At 47.6% G+C, this 20,771-nt stretch overlaps 1 protein-coding gene across 2 annotated transcripts in view; it reads left to right on the top strand.

Moving 5' to 3' along the window:
* MYO5C (myosin VC) overlaps positions 1-20,771 on the top strand; it is a 95,799-nt gene that overhangs the window by 32,249 nt on the left and 42,779 nt on the right. The window contains exons 1-7 of one of the 2 annotated variants that reach the window (XM_045812175.2): positions 5,819-6,469; positions 6,569-6,675; positions 9,787-10,052; positions 13,714-13,795; positions 15,161-15,301; positions 17,068-17,193; positions 19,393-19,476. In XM_045812175.2, the coding sequence (XP_045668131.2) occupies positions 6,421-6,469; positions 6,569-6,675; positions 9,787-10,052; positions 13,714-13,795; positions 15,161-15,301; positions 17,068-17,193; positions 19,393-19,476 (855 nt within the window). In that variant the 5' untranslated portion in view covers positions 5,819-6,420. Of the gene's footprint in view, positions 1-5,818; positions 6,470-6,568; positions 6,676-9,786; positions 10,053-13,713; positions 13,796-15,160; positions 15,302-17,067; positions 17,194-19,392; positions 19,477-20,771 lie in introns of those variants that run through there. The other variant, XM_045812174.2, reaches the window with a different exon arrangement.

Genomic DNA, 20,771 nt, shown 5'->3' with positions numbered 1-20,771 from the left:
AGCAGACTGCCCGCTGAGCATGGAGCCTGACGTGGGGCTCGACCCCATGATCTGATATCATGACTCGAGCTGAAATCAAGAGTCAGACGCTTAACCACCTGAGCCACACAGGCGCCCCTCTTACCACATTTTTATACAGAAAACAAAATCTTGCATTGCTTGGTATTTCTCTAGCTTGCTTTTCCCACATGGAGCTCATGTTTGGAAAGTGACTACCAAATGGCATTGATAAAAATTATCATCTACTTTCCCATAGTGTATTAGTGTAGACATCAACACGTAATTGTCAAAGCTTCTGATCAGTGTGAGACCACAGACTATTTTTACATTTATAGAAAATACTTATTTCACCAAGTTATTTTCATTGTTGTGGTTTGGATGACTATATTTAAATGTAAAAGGCAAAGAATTTGAGGTTAAATATATCAGAGTAATAGGCAAGATTACTCTGCTGGATAATTGAGAATGAAACATTTGGATAATTGAGAATGAAAACTGGTTGGTTTCCTAAGCAGAATTACCATCTGATCCTGCCCCTTCCAAATTGCTGGCTTGCTCTTTTTTTTTTTTTTTTTTTTTTAAAGTAGGCTCCACGCTGGGTCTGGAGCCCAGAGGGCTAGAACTCATGACCCTGAGATCAAGACCTGAGCCGAGGTCGAGAGTCGGATGCTTAACCACTGAGCCACCCTTGCAAACCACTTTAAGGAGAAGGGCAATTTAAACAGTTTATAATAATGAGAGTACTTTGGGTACAGATTACCATTTTCTTAAAATAGTTAAAGTCATAATTGTATCTTTTTATAATGTGCTCTACTGAGAAGGAACACCATGTATGAAGAGGGGTCAGGCAGCCTAGCTCTGGCAGGCCCCAGTGGGACCTTGATCCATATACCCTGTCCTCCCTCCCATCTCTCCCCTCTGACACTCCCTCCTGCCTCTATAATATTTCACCTCACACCAAAATGATATAAGGGGAAATAGAGTAGGCTTTGGGGTCAAATAAACATTCAAAACCTAATTGGCAGGACTCTAAGGAGGTTGCCGTTTCCGAGACTCAGTTTCCCGATTTATAGACTGGCCATATTCCTTACCCACAGGGCTCTCATAATAACTGGTAAGGAAATGTATGTGAAAGCCCCTGGTACCCGACTGAGCACGTAGCAAGTGCTTGCTAAGTATGACTGCCTGCCCTGAGTCTCTGTTCCCTATTGTCCAAGCCCTAGCTATCCATTCGGCAAAACTGTCCCTTCTCCATGAAACCTTTCCTAATCTTTAGAGATCAGCAGCAGCAGTTTTTTTCATGGTCTCACACAAATTAGATCATTTTCACAAATGTCCACACCAGCCAGGCCAGGACTGGGGTGAGGTGAGAGAGGCGACTAGGGCATGAACTTGAAGGAGGCATTCAGCAGCTCACTCTCAGGGTGGCGCAAATGCAGGGTCGGCCCCTGGCACGTGGCTTGCCTCACCTGGCCCAACCTTGCATCCCTGGCCTAGATGTTTTGACAAAGCCCCCAAAGGTTTGTGGGGAACTAGAGTAAAACAGTCTCCTGCCTCTTGTGGCTATTTTTTTTTTTAAGATTTTTATTTATTTATTCGACAGAGAGAGAGAGAGACAGCCAGCGAGAGAGGGAACACAAGCAGGGGGAGTGGGAGAGGAAGAAGCAGGCTCCCAGTGGAGCATGGAGCCCGATGCGGGCTCGATCGCAGGACCCTGGGATCAGGCTCTGAGCCGAAGGCAGACCCTTAACGACTGAGCTACCCAGGTGCCCCGCCTCTTGTGGCTATTAATGGTGTTGGATGCCCACTGTGCTGTGTGAAGTGGGTGGGCAGAAAGAGGTTGGGGCCATCCTCCCCTCTCTTTGGTGGGCAGAATGCCAAGTATGATGGAATCTGCTCTGCTTACATTCTACCAAGCCTGTTACTTAAAGATGCTAGCCTGGGGAACTCTCCTCTGATTGCCTGTGTCTTAGCCATTAGATCTTACAATTTAGTAGTAAATTGTCAATTGTCATGTATTTGCTCCAGTTTTTTCCCCCCAGTATCATAAGATCAGTCCGTGCGTGGTCTTCCATAGGTCAGTTGTTTTCTCTGAGCATCAGTTTCCCCATTTGATTACTGGGATAGTAATGAAAATATTCAGTTGTTCCAATTATCTATTGCTGTTTCCCCAAATCCTAATGGCCTAAAATGACAAATTATTATTATCTTTGGTGATTCTGGGGTCACTGGGCTCAGCTGGAGACTTCTCACTTGGAGATTCTTCTGTGATGGTGGTCGGGGTCCCATCCTCTCTGAAGGCCTTTCTGTCATGGGTTGGTATGGTTAGAAGTCTGGGGGCTGGGCGGGCATCTCTCTCTCCACATGGACTTCCTGACAACACACTGGTCTCAGGGTAAAGGGACTGTGGCACATTGTCGCTAGCTTCCCCCAGAGCCAGTTACATGGGCTTAGGTGGATCTGTAAGACTTTTTACGAACCAGCCTCAGAAGTAACGCAGCATCACCACCACCATGAGCTAATGGTCAAAAGCTCAACCCCATGTATAACTCATGATGAGGGAACTGCACAGGGCATGAACCCTGGGAGGGGGTGCACTGGGGGCCATATTTGGAGAGTAGCCCCCCCCCCATAGCTATTAGGGATGTGGTGAGGATTAAGAGATAATGTCTAAAGTGGTTTATGGGGGTGCCTGGGTGGCTCAGTCAGTTGAGCAGGGGACTCTTGATTTCAGCTCAGGTCATGATCTCAGGGTCATGGAATTGAGCCCCATGTCAGGGTCCATGTTCAGCAGGGAGTCTGCTTGAGGATTCTCTCTCCCTCTCCCTCTGCCCCTCTCCCCACACGCATGCACACATCCTCCCTTCTCAAATAAATAAATTTTAAAAAATAAAGTGGTTTATGAGCTATGGCATGCTGTATCAATATGAGAGATCAGTATATATTTAATGAAAACATGACTTCACTGCATGAATCACCAAAAAATGTCCTAGACCACAGGTCAGCAGATTGCTGCCTGTTTTTGTAAATAAAGTTTTATTGGAACATAAACACACTCATTTGTTTAAGTACGGTCTATGGCTGTTTTCATACGACAGTGGCAGAGTTGAGTAATTGTAATGTAGGCTATACAGCCTACAAAGCCTAACAAGAAAATATTTGCTGCCCTTTGTCCTAGATGATAGAGTGAGCGTAGTTGACAGGTTCCTTCAAATTTTCTTACAATATGTGAAGATTCATGGATGGACTTAAAGCCGTCTTCGCTTCGGGCCCTGTGTGTATGCTCATGGAGGTCCCCCGATGAGGCAGGCCAGGAAAAGAAATTTGAGCAGACTGCAGAGGTCCATTTACTATTGTGGAAAGGAACCAGGGTGACTTCACTGTGACTTTGAGATTGCCATCATCCTGTGACCTCATTCTGTGTGTTGATTTCATGGTCTTTAAACCTGTGCCATCCAACACAGTAGCCACCGGCCACAAGTGACGGTTTGTGTTTCATTTTCATTAAAATGAAATAACCTTAAAAATCCAGTTTCTCAGTTGCATAAGTCACATTTCAAGCGCTCATAAGCACATGTTTCAAATAGCCACCATATTGGACAGCAGAAATACAGAATATTTCCATCACCTCAGATAGTTCTAAACAATAGTGCTTCTCCTAACAGTGAGAGAATGTGGTATACTGCTTGTCCCACTGGCTGTGTTCTCTTATTTGTGTCTAAGTATTCTCTTTCTTTTCTTTTCTTTTTTTTAAGATTTTATTTATTTATTTGAGAGAGAGAGAGCCCACACAAGCTGGGGGGTGGAGGGCAGAGGGAGAGGGAGAAGCGGATTCCCCACTGAGCAGACAGCCCAACTTGGGCTCAATCCCAGGGAGCCTGATGTGGGGCTCAATCCCAGAGATCATGACCTGAGCTGAAGGCAGATGCCCAACGACTGAGCCACCCAGGCACCCCTCAGTGTCCTCTTCTTAGATGGAGATCTCAAGGGGAGACCATCTAACTTGAATTGTATGTAGGCTTATTACGTATTAGGGCAGAACACCCTTTTTAAAAATGTAATTGTTAAATAAGACTTGGTTGATTTGTCCATCATAGTGGTTTGTGATGGAGTTAGTATAGAGAAATTAGTGTCAAGGCCTTCTAGCTCAGTATGCAAATCCATATCCCCACATGCCCAGTAAATGGACCTCTGGATTCTGCTCCAATTTCTTTGCTTGGCATGGGCTTTTTAGGGGGCCTCCATGTTTGCACACAGAGTGGTGAAGCTAGGATGGCTTCAGAACTCCACGGGTCCTTTCACATATTGCAGTGGTGGTTGGCATTAAACTGCTAGATATGACATGCCCAGGGTGACCTAACCCTTCTATACCTCAGTTTCTCCCCCCATAAAATGGGAACCATAATGGCACTTACTTCATATGGTTGTTGTAAGCATTAGGTGAGATGACATGTGGAGACTACTGGGGACAGTGTCTGGCACAGAGTTCCATTTGATTTACCTTCTGTTTGTGCTCCTGGGACACCTTAGCTAGTCATGGAATTATCCCCCAAGGAGGCAGAAGGGGATGCGTTTTGACCAAAAGCTCCTTTCCTTTGTTCTGCTGACTCTCATTTAATTCACCCTTTGATCCTTGCCTGGCCATTTAATGTCTCACAGAAAGAACACCCTGGAAGGAGTCACTCCTAGCCTGGACCTCAGGCTCAAGGTACTTGACCATTGTGCTTCTCACTGAAATCAAACTCGGGCCAGCAATGCTTTGGCATGACCTTGTCTCACTAAAGAGAGTTACTCCACTAACACTTTAAGTTCTCTCTTTCACATCATTGCTTTGGAGTGACTTCACTTTCGTGGCTTCTGGAAGGCCTGGCATGGTTAAGTGATTTAGTTATAGGTTGATCACGCGGTGAGTAGGAATGCCCAACCACAGATTTTCCTCCTCACTTACCTGCTGGTTATCATGCTGACATCCTGGGAAGGGGGGGGTGGGCGATTTCTGTGAGAGGCGTCTGTCCTTCAAAGGGCGATGTTAGCTCCAAATGGGAAGACAGCAAATGCCTGGACTCGGGCGGAGCTGGAGTCTTGCATACATTTTTGATTTGAAATCTTTTGCAACTTTGATTTTGTTTAATCTTTGAAGGAGAGAAGACTCTCTAGGTTCTTAAATTATTTAAGAACATGACCTAGCTGCTACTGAAAGAATCCACGTATTCCCAAGTGAGAAGCCGAGGGCGGCCGTGGCAGCTCTTACTCAGCATTTAGGGCCGGCTGCTTTTTGCTGGGGCGGCCGGGGGGTCACCGGTGTCCATGACCGCGGCCCTTCCCACGCAGACCAGGGCGCGTGGACGCCGGCACGAATGAGCCCGCCCACCCTCTGAGTATGTCTCCGCGCTCCTCGATGCCCCGCGGCGTCATGGCGCCACTCGGCGCCTACCCCCACCCACCACGCTCCTGCTCTGTGGGCCTGACCTAGCAAAGCCCTGCTCACAACCGGCAGGTCCTCCGTTGTGATTTACGGGTGTTAGACACAGAGTCCTTCCTAGTTTGGAAATTTGTTTTTTCAGGTTTCAAGGAGGATTTTCAGATGGATGTGTTTAAGATCCTAGTTAGGTTTCTTTTGGCTCCAGGAAATGTGCCAGAGCTCCGTGGTGACTAAGTATGTTATATATTCATAGTCTGTATGCTACCTACAGCAGTCAGGGTCCCAGTGGGAACTACGGGGCGCATTTAAATTAGGAGAGAAGGAGTTTATCTATGAAGGGACCAACTACAGAGGTGGGGGCAGGTCTGGGGGAGCTACAGGGAGGAGTAGGGAGCCGGGGTCAACAGCAGAGCTCTTCACTGCTCTTTCCTGTTCGGGCATAGGGGTATTACTGGAGCCAGAAAGGAGGGTTGGGGAAAGTCAGCACCAGACCAGGAGCAGTGACCTGTCACTTGGCAACACTGACAAGCTGAGACAACTTTGCAGGGAGACAAACGGGGATGACCCCTCCAGTACTTCTGTCCTCCGGATCTCTGATCTCCTGCCAGGCTCCTCACTGGTCACACCCAACCAGAGGCGGGAGGGCATGAGAGCCCACGGCCTTGATGAAGACAATTCAGTCCCCTGGGGCAGAGGGCAGCATGCAGAGCTGCAGGAGCAAATGGAATCCACCCAGCACCCCACCACAAGAAGAATTCAAGGAGCTTGTGAACCAAAAAGAAGAAGAAGAAAAAAAAACAACACTGTAAAAATAGAGGAAGCACATCACATAGAATAAGTGGGAGCTGATTTTCTGAGGAACCAAACATGAAATGGTTATTTGGATACGAAGTTTTGTGTTGCGCTTCTAGCAGCGATGGCAAAAGGGGAGACCTCGTGGGCTGTCGAATTCACATCTTGTGTCCTTGCAAGTCAAACTGGCAAGAACGGGGAACCAGATGCTCTCTGGGGGCCACTGCACGTTCCTGTCCCAGCTCGGCAGTGATGGTACTGGAGTGTCTTGAAAGAATTCGGGTGCTTAGCCTACTAGTGATTAAGTCAGGGAAGAAATGCAGTAATCCTAATTTGGAAATTTGTTTTTTTCAGGTTTCAAGGAGGATTTTCAGATGGATGTTTTTAAGATCCTAGCAGCCATCTTACATCTGGGCAATGTGCAGATCACAGCGATGGGCCACGAGAGGTCCACAGTCAGTGTAAGACACCGCTTTGTTTCCCCTTCCTGTGTTCGGAGGGTCACCAGTAGAGCATCTCATGGGTACTCTGCTTCTGCATTTTAGCCCCAGGCACATTGGGCCTGCTGGAGAGACCAGTTGTCAGAAGCAAGGAAGCAAGGATTTCCATGGGTAGTTTTTAAAGAGTCAAACTTCTTCCCCTTGCAACAGTAGAGGAGGGGGAAATGCATTCTCTCTGTGTTTTTCTTTAATTCAGTAAATTTTTACCAAGTACCTGTTACACGCCAAGCCCTAATGGCAGGCGCCAGAGAAATAGCAGTGAACAAAACCAAGCAAAAGCCCTCCGTGGGGTTTATGATCTGGGGGTAGGAAGTGGAGGGGAGGAGACATGATCACCAATTACAGGCTCTGGTGGCTGGTGATGGCCATGAGCAAGGAACGTGAAGCAGAGTCGGGGTGCAGAGGGGCTGTGCCTTTTGTGTAGAGCATTCAGAGAAAGCCTTGCTCGTATGGTGGTGGTGGGCAGAGGCCCTGAAGATGAGCAAGTGAATTGTGCCTGTTCTGGGGGAAAGAACATTCAAGGCAAAAGGGACAGCAAGTACACAGGCCCTCAGGCAGGAGCTATTATTTGACAAAATGTTAAAAAAAAAAAAAGTATATCCAAAGAGGAGTGAGTAAAAGAAGGGGTGGTAGATGAGGTCAGAAAATGTGGGGGGGGGGGTGGCGGGGGAAGAGGGTGCAAGTCATGTAGGACCCTCAGCACACTGGATATTTGGAGCAGAAGGGACACCTCCCACCACCTGACACTTGCCCACATCTAGCACCAGTAGTGCTGACTTTCTCTCTGGAAATTTATTCTCATGTAAGTTCTGTGACAGATTTCTTTATTTAACAAACACGGGGTAAGTTTATGTGTGTGTCTCTTCGACAAAATTATGAGAAGTGGTCCTTAGTAGGGACATGTGTTTGGTTCTTCTCACAAATACCCACATAAAGAAGAAAACAACACATGGTAAAACATGCTTCTATGAACTGCAAGGTCGCCTGACCTTTAAAGCTTTGGGTATATATGTCTATCTTGTCGACTCCCGCGGCCGTAACAAAATGCCGCAGGCTGGTGGCTTATCCTTTCCCAGTCCTGGAGGCTGGAAGTCCGAGGTCACGGTGCAGCATGGTTGAGCTCTTGGTGAGGGCTCTCTTCCTGGCTTGCAGACAGCCGCCTGCTTGCTGGGTCCTCACGGCAGAGAGAGGGACACAGAGAGCTCTGGTCTCTTCCTCTTCTTACAGGGGCACTAATCCCATCGTGAGGGCCCCACCCTCATGACCTCATCTAAAGCCAATGACCTCCCAAAGGCCCCACTCCAAATACCATCACATTGGAGCCTAGCTCTTCAACATATAAATTTTGGGAGGAAGTGTTCAGTTCATAATATAACAATGTCTATTTTCCTGCCCCCCCCCCCAAAAATCATGGGAACAGCTGATAGTTTGGTACCCTGGTCATTTCTCAGCTCTCTGGTACCTGCCGTTTAGGGGAGAGAGGGCCAAACAGTGGATGGAACGTGTGGTTTTTGGCTCAGTGCTTCAGTCCTGTTGTCCTGTGACCAGGAAGTAATTCTTCTCCCTCTCCTCAAGCTCTCACACTAAGTGACCGTCCCATCGCCCTAGGGTCCAGCCCTCACTGAGTTAGTCAGTCAACACAGGACTGGGAGGTTCTGGGAGAGGGGATGGTAGGCCTGGGTAGGTGTCTGGTGCGCATGTGGTGGTGGTTCTCCCTCCGTGCCTTCTCATTTACCTCCGAGAAATGGGCTTCTGCCCTTGTTCTTCTCAAACTCCGTAGACTGAAGGTGTGATATCCACCCAACAAATGCCCTTGCGTGGATCTCTGTTCCATGAAGTTTGTTATGAAGGTAGTATTTTGGAGAAGGAGTTAAAATTGATAGATTAAAAATCCTTTGTCTATCAATCTGAGGGGACAAAGTCTCTGAAAAAGATGTAGAATCTTCACAGCGTATTACCAGTTCTATAATTAGTGGTCCTATCTTTGGAACATACATACCATTCATTTGCATCAGAAACTTGAAATGCTGGGCAGACCCAGTCTGGAGGAAGTCATCTTTTTAAGAATTCCTGTCCCTTTCCTTTCCGCCTGCAGCAGCACCTGTAGCTGAAGGTTTTTGACTCAGGTGGTTTAGTGCCTTCTTAGAAGGAAGAAAACCCATGGCTCTGCCAGTCTGTTCCCCAGTGAGGAGGTCAGGCAGGTGAATACAAGCTTTGTGTTACTGCGATGTTGGTCAGAAGGGGTGTGGGTGGGCAGCAAGGAGGCTGCAGACTTTCTAGATTGTTTGTTCCACTGTAATCTGATGCTTTTTTAAGTGCAGCTACGTGGTTTTCCCATTGCCTGTGATGATCTCTACAGATAAGCCTGCCGGGAAGTTCCCTTGCCAAAGGGGATTGGTAGTGCTCAGTCTCAGGGGTCACATGTCCTTGCCAGGTAACAAGGACTCCTTGTCCATGCTGGCTGAAGACAAGCAGGAACAGACCTTTCCTTGTCTCTGACCAATGAGGCAGCTCTCGTGCCCCAGCTGGGAGAGAAGCAGGATTCACTTGTGTGTCCAGGAAAAGTCTTCCACATTTCTCCTCTCAGCTGAGAAGACAGCTCTGTTAAAGGAGCCCCATTGTCAGGTTCTCTGACAGTGACATCTAGGTACCTCGGGGCTAGACCATCCAGGTAAACCCTGACCACACAGGTAGGGACAGGTGGTCTGGGCATGTTGCAAAGGGAAGAGAGGGGCCTTGAGGCCGTATCTGCATGTACAGGAAGGGGAGGATTGTTTCCCTGGCCTTCGTCACTGTGGACATTTTTTGACCAGAATGAAAACCTGGGTGGGGCGCAACCCAGGACTGCCGGGCATCACCACAGCAGTACCTTGATGCGGGCTCCATGCCGCTGTGGCCCTCCTGCTGTCCTTCCAGGCCTGCCTCTGTCTTGTTAGGCCCGGTCTTTCTCATGCCAGCTCACCCTCGTCCCTGGCACAGGCCCAGATGGAGGCCCAGGGGTCCCGGCAGGGTGGGCTGGTGTTGGGTTAGATGGCCAGACGGCCCTGATGGGGCTTGTGCTTGTGTTTGAAGGAGGACGACAGGCACCTGAAGGTGTTCTGTGAGCTCCTGGGCCTGGAGAGTCGCAAAGTTGCTCAGTGGCTGTGCAATCGCAAAATCGTCACAACCTCCGAGACCGTGGTGAAGCCCATGACCAGGCCCCAGGCGGTCAACGCCAGGGATGCACTGGCCAAAAAGATCTACGCTCACCTGTTCGACTTCATTGTGGAGAGAATTAACCAAGCGTTGCAGTTTTCAGGCAAGCAGCACACTTTTATTGGTGTTTTGGACATTTATGGGTAAGATTCTCTTCTGTGAGCCTGTCTTTCCTCATTTAAATGTCAAATGCCCATTATTTTTAGATCATTTTGTTCTGGTATCTTTTTTGTGTTTCACATGATCCAGAAGGATAGCGTTCTCTATGTTTGCATGTGTCGATGTTAAGTACGGTCCCCTGGGCTACAGTGTATTTTATTTAGAGCGTATTACGTAAACGCTGAATTAATAGTGGCCAGCACCGAGAGCTTACCGCATGTTGGCTACCGTGCTGGCTGGTCACCACGCACTTGCTCACTGACTTCTCAAACCGGGGAAACAACGAAGGCTTACACGCAGAAATGTGTCCTCGGTTGCTCTGCTGGTGAGAGAGCCATGTCTGTTTCCCTGCAGAGGCCCCGTGAGGTGTGGAGCCCTGACACACCTTTTCCATTTCAAAGGGGCGAAATGACAGGCCCAGAGGTCTGGCACCTTGCCCACGCTCACAGGGTCAGAGGTAGACTCAAAGCCAGGCCTTTGAGCAGACAGCCTCGCACACCCTGGAATCCTATTCGGGGACGCCAGCCCTTCTCCAGCTGTTCTAATACCGTTGGGGGTGAAGTTCCCACCAGACTGGAGTTGCTCTTCCTCCTCTTTGCCCGGTCCTCCTTTTCTAAATCCAAGGCCAAACACATGCCCCAGGTGCTTGAAGGGTCCCTAGAGTGTGAGTGAGTGAGGACAAGCCAGTGTGGAGGCAGGCTGTGAGGGCTGTTGGCACTTAGGCATTTGTCTGTCAACAACTGGCCTCAAATGCCCAACACCTCGCCCCTCCTGGGACCGGGACTGGTCCTGGTTTCTCAGGGGTGGGGGAGAGGGCAGCTCATTGCGTTCAAGGCATCACAGAGTGTCCTTCCTGGCTTGGAGAGTGTTCCCCCACACCCCGTGAGCAGCAGCCCAACCTCCCTCCCCATACAGAGGAGAGAGCCGGCTCTGGGCGCCCCCACCCCAGCCTGCTGGGGGACGGAGGAAACAGATGGGCCATGGTGATGCTGTTGAACTTTTACCCAGGTGCAGAGACTCAGCTTTCCCATAGCTGTGTAATGCAAGACAGTGCCTCAAGGGAGGTACTTTGTTTAGTTTAGATTCTGAGTTAATGTATGTGACTCCCAATTAATAGCGTATGTCAACAGTTCTAATATGCTGACACACTACGGGGCTAGTCCAGTGAGTGATTTACCTTGCCTTGTGCTGCAAAGAGGATTTGAGCAGCCGCTAAGAATCTCAGTAGACTTTTCAAAAGAAATAGTCTCGTTTAACAATGATCTCTTTTATGGTGGTAGAATTACGTGATTGCTATAGTATTCTGTTCTTTTCTGCGTGTTTAAGTGTCTTAAAAATAAATAATCCTTTAAGGATAGATGATTCCATTCATCCAACACATATTTAAGTGCCAGGCATGTGAGGGGTGTGACTGGGGAACAGAATAGGTACATGGCCCCTGCCCTCTCGGGACTTAAATTTTAGGGGAGAAGGCAGGCAGGTAATTAGAGATTGGGAAGCTTCTTGTGATGGGAATAAGCAAATGAGCAGGTGGGTGGGCTGGAGGTTAACAGGGGCTGGGGGAGAGAGGAGGGCAGCTAACAAGCCACAGGGAGTGAGGAGAATGGCAGGCAGGAGTCAGATGCCTGCAGACCACTGAAATAAGGAATCTGAGGTTTTGGTTACGTGAACACACCTGAGACAGGAACTGTAAATTTATAAGAACGTGTTAAAGTATATCTTACCTTAAAATTTTAACATTAAAATCCACTTCAGAGATAATAAAAGTAGCATGCTTGCTGCCATCCGTGAATTAGTGGTACCCTCTAAGAAAAGAAGCTCTTCTCTGAGTAACAGGGCTGCTGCCTGGGGCGAATCCTTTCACGCCTTTCCCCAGCGGGTGCTCCTGTGATGGGCCCTTGCTCAGGCCCTCCAGGCAACTCTTGAGAGAGCTGGGCTCAGTTTGGTCTGGAAATACATCAGCCTCAAAGGAAAAGTTACCAGCCCTGAAAGTGATGACAGCCAAAGCCGTGAGCCTTGAGGTTTCTGCTCAGAACAACACGAAGACTTGTGGTTCCCCAGCCAGTCAGGCATCTACGTGCTCTGGACCCAGAGTGGGGCCGGGGGTCAGGACCCTGGGAGGGAGCACTGCAGCACCAGCTGGGTGGCCCTGAGAAAGTCCTAAGACTTCTCCAAACTTTGGTTTCTGCCTCTGTAAGCTGGGGCCTCTCTTGCAGGGGTTATTAGGAAGATCAAATGGACTAAATTGTGGAGGCATCTTCGGAACTATAAGCCTCATTCACATGTGAAATGTTGTCATAGCTAATGTGCTTCTGGCATTTTAGGTCATAGATTGAGGTCTTTCCATGGGTTTTGAACTTTAGATCTGAGAGCCCATTTTTGGGTGAGGGAGCGTGTAAAAGGACAGGTAGATAATCATTGATATTTGATATTCTAGAAAGCCTCGCCTTTGGCCCTGGCTGTGGGCTGTGGAGCATGAGGAGGCCCTTTGGACTCTCCCCCGGCCTGAGCTGTGTGGGCTCTGCTCTTGCTTTGAGTCACCCTGGAGCTGTCCAGAGCACAATCCAGGCCCTTACCCTGCCCTCGAATTCTAACCTGAGCCAACCTGGCTCAGTCAAGTGCAACGCTCAGTCCCTGTGGCTGGAGCTGGTGGAACCACTCAGAATTAGAGCAAATAAGAGCCAAGGCTTTGGAGCCCCCCACCCCCCACCAAGAGCTGGGGTCAAATTACGCATCTGGCCCCACTTGCTGCTGCTGGCCTCTGTCGCTCAGGTGTGATGGTCCGGCACCTAGGGCGATGTTAGGGTTAAGTGAGGTCGAGAGCATCCACCCTGAGACCTGCAGTGCTCAGCTTCCCCCCTGCCAGGCCAGAGCGTTCAGCTGGGAAGCAGAAGGCCGTGCTGCGTTCTGTTCAGCCCACACCGTGTCTTCCAGAGTGAGAGAATTCACGTCCGAGTCCAGATTTGCAGCTCCTTTTGCGAATGGGGCGGTCTTACATTCAGCCCCGCGCTGACGGCTGCCTTGCCCCAGGGCTCCCTGCCCTGTTGTCTCCAGCCCCTTTCCGGTTTCTGTCCCGCCCGCCTCCTCCCAGGTCTTGAGTTTACAGCTCCAGAGATAAGTGTTCAAAGTCTGAAAATAGACGTGATGGGGTCTGGTGGGCTGCGGGCTCTTAAATGACCTTGCCCTTGTCCTCCAAGAACTCAGATACCAGGCCCTGGGGAGGCAGAACTGTGCCGCCTCTCCCTTCAGCAGAGTGGGAGCACAGGAGACAGCCTTGCCTTTCCCCAAAGCACAGGTATGGCAGGCCGGCTCGCAGCTGAGTCTGACACGAGCTGTGGGACCTCAGGCGCGCTTCTTAACCTCAGAGCCGTGTGTCCTCACCGACAAAGAGGGTGATGGAGTCTGGGTGCCGTTGTGTGAAGCTAATGCGGCGGCCTCTGCCCAGCCTGTGCGAACGCCGGCCTCTGGCAGCCTGCAAATGATTTAGCAACTGCCGGGATATTAAAACCAGAAGCTTTGGGGCATATTTAAAACTTGATGAAAGCAGCAAACTTTTAAACTGTGAAGTTTGTCAAAAAATACTTATCTCTAAACAAATGTGTATGCCCCGCAAGTATGTTTTAACTTGTTTAAACCATATTTCAGTTTTGAAACCTTTGATGTGAACAGCTTTGAACAGTTCTGCATCAATTACGCTAACGAGAAGCTGCAACAGCAGTTTAACCTGGTAGGTGACTTTTCTGCTTTCTTGAAACTGGTTCTCAGCCCTGTGTGTGCGCCAACAGGTCTCTCCTCCGAATGCTAGCATGGTGCCCGAGCCCCACGCTGGCTCACTGCACCACCTTGTGGCCCTGTCTTGAAATCACACCTTCCTGTCCTAGTTCATCCTATTCTAGCCCCCTGGCCAGCTGCGCAGCGGCAGTCCATCACCTGCCCGACTCGGTCACAGACCCTCTGTGCAGCCGGACCAAATGATTGAGTTTCCTGAAGGCCCCATGGCCTTGCAAGCCTCTGTGCCATAGCCCACCTGCTCCTGTCCTTTCCCCATCCCTTCTTAACCTGACAAATTCTTGCTTGTCTTTTGAAATTGAGCTTCTCCCAGACAACTCCTGAAGTAGTATGACATCATAGAGAGCATGGACTTTTGCCCCAAGTGAACTGGGTTTGAATCTCTGCTTTCCCACCTTCTTCCTCTGGGACCTTAGGTTCAGAGCCTCAGTTTCCTCTTTGGGAAAAATGGGTCACTGGTATCTGCCTGCCTAATATTGTTCTGAGGAGTAGACCTAACGTTGAATGGTAAATGTTTCTTTTCTTTCCTTTTCCTCACTTTGGACTTAATCCATGTATAACTTAAATTTCATCCCACTGCAAATGTATGTTTTGTTAGCATTCTCAAGGATTCCCTGAAGTTTAGCACTTAATAACTAGAAGTAAAGTTTATTCCCGGTAGATACGCTGCGTAATTCACACGAAGTCACCCCGCCATCCTTTGCATTCCCCTCAGCCCCCATCACTACTGTGCTCTCTCTGGCCTCTATGAGAGCCATGTTTCTCAACCTCCTATTGGGCTTCCGTGCCGGCACAGGGATTCTTCTGTGGGAGGCTTTCTTTTCGCTGCCTCTCCCCTCCCCCCACTTGCAGCAGGGATGAGCTCAAGCCAGTCCTCTGGGAAGCCTCCCTGATACCCTTAGGGGCTGAACAATTAGTGAACGAAGTTCTCCATGTTGTTGGCTTCTCACGCCGGCCCCACGGCCGGCATTCTCGGGCAGGCTGGCTCGCACCCAGCCAGAGAGGCTGCATCTGTCTTGGCTAGTGGCAGTGCTGTGAGCAGGGAGGGGTTGCAGGGCCACCCTGAGTATGCGTGGTGTTGGAGGCAAGAGGGTGTGGGGGCCCACTCAGACCAGCGGGGAGGAGCACATTAGGAGCTCTGCAGCATCCGTCCTGCGTAAGGACGGTAGCCTGCACCTCAGGGTCTTTGCTAAATGTTGCAAACCAGTCAGGTATCTGTGTTTTCCAAGGGCTTATGTCCTGGACTTTGGAAGCACACTATAATGTTCTGTTTTATTTTCTCTACTAACTTCTGGATTTCCAGCATGTCTTTAAACTTGAACAAGAAGAATATATGAAGGAAGATATCCCTTGGACTCTGATAGATTTTTATGACAACCAACCAGTTATTGACCTGATTGAAGCAAAAATGGGTATTTTGGAGTTACTGGATGAAGAATGCTTGGTAACTTAAAAATTTTTTTTTGTTCAACTTCTGCATAGTAACAGATAAGCATATTACAAGCTGGATTGGGGGGGGGTATACATGTAAATTCCTGACGTGTTACTCAAATGGTTGGACACTAATGCTGGGACAGCAGTCCATGGCAGGAACCCCAGAGGGCCAGCTGAGCCTCTCACCCTCATCATGTGTAACCCACCACCGGGTACCATGCACAACCTCTCTGGTCATGTCCAGCAAGGAGGAGCCCTTTGAGGCTGTCCTAGGCATATTTGGAATGGACGTGAAAATAGCAGATGACCTCACACCACTTGTTAATGACTAACAAGAATTGAGTTTTATTTCCTCATTCTTGTGAGTCATCCATTGGGAGGTGTAGCTGAAAAATCAACATCACACAATTCAAGAGAAGAGGTCTTTAGTTCTCCTGTTATTATTTCCCTCTAGGAAGAGCACTTTTACGGTGGGCCAACCTAGCAGTGTCCCTCATGGGGCCACAGGGACAAATAATCCCCAAGACAGTACTCGTTCTTTTGGTTTGAAGATTGTATTATGGGGTGTTGTGTGTAAGTGATGAATCACTGAGTTCTACTCCAGAAACCAATATTGTACTGCATGTTCACGAGCTGAAATTTAAAATAAAAATTAAAGTATTCCAGGGGTGCCTGGGTGGCTCGGTCATTAGGCGTCTGCCTTCAGCTCAGGGCGTGATCCCGGCGTTGTGGGATCGAGCCCCACATCAGGCTCCACCGCTGGGAGCCTGCTTCTTCCTCTCCCACTCCCCCTGCTTGTGTTCCTTCTCTCGCTGGCTGTCTCTATCTCTGTCGAATAAATAAATAAAATCTTTAAAAAAAAAAAATATTCCAAAGCTTAGTGGCTTAAAATAAAATTAATTAAAAAATTAACATTGTATTATGATTTTTAAACATCTATTTAGTTTCCTTTCCAGAGATTTATTTCAAAAAACATATATAATGTTAAAGACTAACTGGCCTTTTCTCCCTGAAATTCTCAATTCCACACCTTTTCTCACAGATTCTCCTCTCTGGTACCACCTGGGTTTCAGCCCCTGCAGGAAATACAAGATTAAAGGGCTGGCAGCAGGGCTAAGCATTCTGGAATGATCTAGTGAGGGCGTTGGCTAGGCAACCATTGTCACAAAGAAGCCTAGAGGAGTCATTTGGACACAATGCGGGATTAAATTCAGAGTTTGGGCCGAATATCACTGATCACTTCCATATCACCAGTATCAAGAACAAGTTTTACAACTAGTTTTATTTGAGGAAGTAGTTATTAAATAGGCTGTAAAACGAAAGAAATGATTTTTCTGAGGTGGGGATGAGGTGGGGAGGATTACATTTAGGTGCTAGTCTTTCCCCATTCAACCAAGAATAAAAGTCACATTCATGTAATGAAATCTATGCTATTTTTTTCCCCTGAACCTTTAGACTTCTTTGGGAAGAAAAAATAGGAATACTGCCAATTTTGCAAAAATAAATTTCTTCATTCTCGAGTTATATTCTATGTCCATTTCCTTCTCATTTATAACATTGTATGTTTCTAAAAGGACATCGATAGGTCTGTATAAATGGCACTGTGAAGGTTGTTAGGATCAAGGACAGACGTGTGCCTCGAGCGGAAGCCACAGGTGTAGCAGCTCACTCTGAGGCGTCCGCTCACCTTGGTTTGTGAGAATCAGTACTTTTCTGTGCCCCTATTAATCTCTCCCCTCCAGTTTTCTTACTATTTGTTTTGCTTTTCTCTTGCAGTTACCACATGGGACTGATGAAAACTGGCTTCAAAAGCTGTATAATAATTTTGTCAACAGGAACTCTTTGTTTGAAAAACCCAGAATGTCAAATACATCCTTTATCATCCAGCACTTTGCTGACAAGGTACAGTGAGGTCTGGGGCGCTGCTGTCTGCTGGAGCGGAGACGCCTCCGAGGTGCGGGGGGCAGGCCGGGGACTTCGCTGGCTGGGTTCACGTCATGCTCGGTGCATGGCTGTGATGCAGGAGACAGGCACGCATGTTTAACAATTTTTAATTTGTTTTTGTCACAAAATACGAGCTTCAGCTGTCGTGCTTTAAAGATAAACATGTGGCTAGTGGATCTCATTTCAATTTTGGATTTCCTGGGAATTTATTAGTCTCTTATCAGTTTATTTCCTCTACGAAATTGTTATACTCAAGACAGCATAATTGTTTTCTCTAATGAAAGCTATATCTTTTTTTTTTGAGGTTTTCTGTTTCTATGTTACAGTGGTAACATAGGCTGGCTCAAGATGTTGCATTTTCTAAATCTTTGTTTTCTTCTTTATGGATCTATTTTTTATGAAACATATTACTTTAATAAAAAGAAAAGGTTATTTTTAAATTACATTACAGAAATCTTAGGAAATAGGGGAAAAAAAAGAAAAATCACCATAACCACTTGCCATAAACATATGTTCTCATCTTGTTTTCCTTCCCTAAGGAAACTCCTGCCCTCGGAGCATTCGCCAGTTGGGTGTTACTCCTGGGGCCTGGCCAGTGCCTGGGGACCGTGGGAGCAGTGCTAGTGCTGGGGGTCAGAGCGTGCTCAGTGTGACTGAGAGGATAGGGCAGGGGACAACGAGCCGGAAAGTCGTAGTGACTTTGTGGCCTAGCGGAGCACTGTACAAACCGGGTCGCATTTTCGATTCCTGAGGAGACGCGTATGAAATGAAATGCCTCAGGTTGTATTTTCCAGTGGTTGTCTTTTGCAATTCCACAGCTGGAGGAAAGGAGAAAAAGCGGGGGAGGTATCAGATATATATGGGATGTACTTTGAAGTACATCCCTCTTCATAGTACTTGGTTTCTGCACCTTTAATTCTCTCGCCCCTGGCACTTCCAAGAAGTCCCTCTTAAAAGCAGCATTTTGGGTGGATTGCAGGTTGGCGGGAAGAAACCACATACACTAGGGTTAGCTTAGGTTCCTGGTTTAATTAGCCAGGGAAATACAGTCGTTTTGAAAGTGAGATGGCTGTGCTGAGAGACAGCAAGTGAGCGCATCATCCCACGGTCCCCAGAGCTCCCAACAGAGCACCTGCGACACTGTCCCCACAGACGGTCTTATTACATTGTCACACCTTTGTCCATTTAAGCCAGTGGTTCACACCACCAGCCTGGAAGAATTTAAACAGCAGTCCAAGATCTTCATTCACAAGGGAGTGTTTGCACACAGCCAGTATTCCTGGTTCTTAACCCAAACTCTGCCCAGCAAGGACACTGCCTCACTTAGGGGGACAAAGCAGAGTACTTGCTCAGGGGTCCGTGAACACCCTCTCTGTCCCCAGATTCCAGCATCCCCAAAAGCCTGTTTCTGCACAGTTATTAAAATTTGTGTTTTAAAACATATTTTCTAATTTGTGAAAAATATGTATCACATAATAAACTGTGTAACCCAGAGGCATAAACTGTTGGGGTTTAAATGTTTAAGCAACCACCCTGGATACGTTATCTGAAGGATTCAAGAAGCCTTGTGGATCAGAAAGGGCCACATGGAGTTTCTCTAAGCCAGACTGAAGCAGGGCAGGCAGGTACCCACTCTAACCTGACTCTAAGGGCTTTGGTGGCCCTTGAAAACTTTGTGGTCAAATGGTCAGTCTTTCTTTCCTTCCTACTATATTAATGCTGCTTTAGGAAAATATTTCTGTTTGAGCTCAAAGGACAACACTGAGCTATTTTTCTCCTCCTGGTGGCTTCAAAGGCAGAGTGAACACCAAGCCAGTTCTTTGTGGACCTGTGTGTATTAACTGCACACGTTGCAGGGACTGACTGGTCACCTGTGGCTAGAGGGAACCGACAGGTGAATACAGTGTGATCAGTGACTAGTGAGAAATCCAGGCAGTGGGAGGGCCTGGCTCTTTCCCTCCGATGACATATTCCCCATTTCCAAAGTTTTATATAAATGGTTTCGTGTGATAAACAGAAACCGAACCTCTTTTTAGAGGATTGCCTTTTTAGCCCCTTCATTAATCGTTGTTAAAAAGGAAAAAGAAAAACTCCGTGGTACTTGGATGTTGTCTGCTTTTGTTTCTTTGGAAATAATTAAATCCTTTCTCTGCATAGGTAGAATATAAATGTGAAGGTTTCCTTGAGAAGAACAGAGACACCGTCTATGACATGCTGGTTGAAATCATGAGAGCGAGCAAGGTTTGTAAGGTTCTAAGAGAGTAATGAATGTTATTTGTTATGTAACTTTGACATGGACGTAGATGTGTACCAGGAAAGAGTAAGAAGTGTGCGGGTGTGTGTACTGTCTTGCAGTGGCAAACTGTAGCTCAGACGTAGAAAAAAAGAACTGTTTTGGAATTGGGACTAAAATATGTATCAAGCTTCTGAAAGCATCCAAATAAATATCCACTAGATACAAAATCAGAAATCAAATGTGCAGATGCCAGCGAAGAAGGATAGCTGATATACAACCAGTTACAGGACCACAGTTTACATTTGATTCATTCACGCATAAATATTTATTTTTATTTTTAAAGATTTTATTTATTTATTTGACAGAGAGACAGCCAGCGAGAGAGGGAACACAAGCAGGGGGAGTGGGAGAGGAAGAAGCAGGCTCCCAGCGGAGGAGCCCGATGTAGGGCTCGATCCCATAACGCCGGGATCACACCCTGAGCCGAAGGCAGACGCTTAACGACTGCGCCACCCAGGCGCCCCCTCACTCATAAATATGTATATAGTACCTACCATGTGCCCCGATTCCAGATACAGCAGTGAACGAGGCAGTCAGGGTTCTTGTCCTGGTGGAGCTCACGTTCTTCAGGGAGTGACATACCCTAACCACATAAGTAGCAATGGCAGGTAGTAGTAAGCGCCCAAAGGAAACCAGGGCCAGATAGAGAGAAGGTGATCTGGGAAAGGGGTGCCGGCTCCCACGTGCAAGCTCCTCAAATCCACAGTTCGATATGAGGAGTAGTGTCACCAAAGGAAGGACTTCTGGATTTTTCTTTTCCTCTTCGAACATTTCCGTATTAACATTTGAGAATAAGAATATTGCATACACGAGGCTTCATTTTGGGAATATTTGGTTAGATCGTATTTATTTTTCTTCTTTTAAAAGATCCCCAGTCCTTTGTTGATATTCAGGTATTTTGACAGTTCCCCAAATGAGCGTGACACCTCCCCTAACAATCATAAACAAGTCACAGGCATGACACCTTCAGTTATTAAAACTGGTTTATGTTAGAGAATTCAGTGTGGAAATGACCTGCATCTTGTGTACAAAATTAGCTGATTTAATTCACCAATTGTTTACTCACCCCCAAGCATACCCTGGGGTCCATTCTAGAAGTGGATGCGGATCACGGGAAGGCACAGATGGGCCCCTGTGCTCAGCACAAAGGCTGTCAGAGGTGCGGGACATTCAGACCCAGTGGTTTCACGGCGGGAGCATACAAGGATGTGTTAGGCAGGGACTTTCCTCCAAAGGAGAT

This window comes from Ursus americanus, chromosome 36 (assembly GCF_024610735.1).
Source record: "Ursus americanus isolate L20-20 chromosome 36, mUrsAme1.1.p, whole genome shotgun sequence".
NCBI lineage: Eukaryota > Metazoa > Chordata > Mammalia > Carnivora > Ursidae > Ursus > Ursus americanus.
This window is presented reverse-complemented; position numbering and strand designations above follow the sequence as displayed.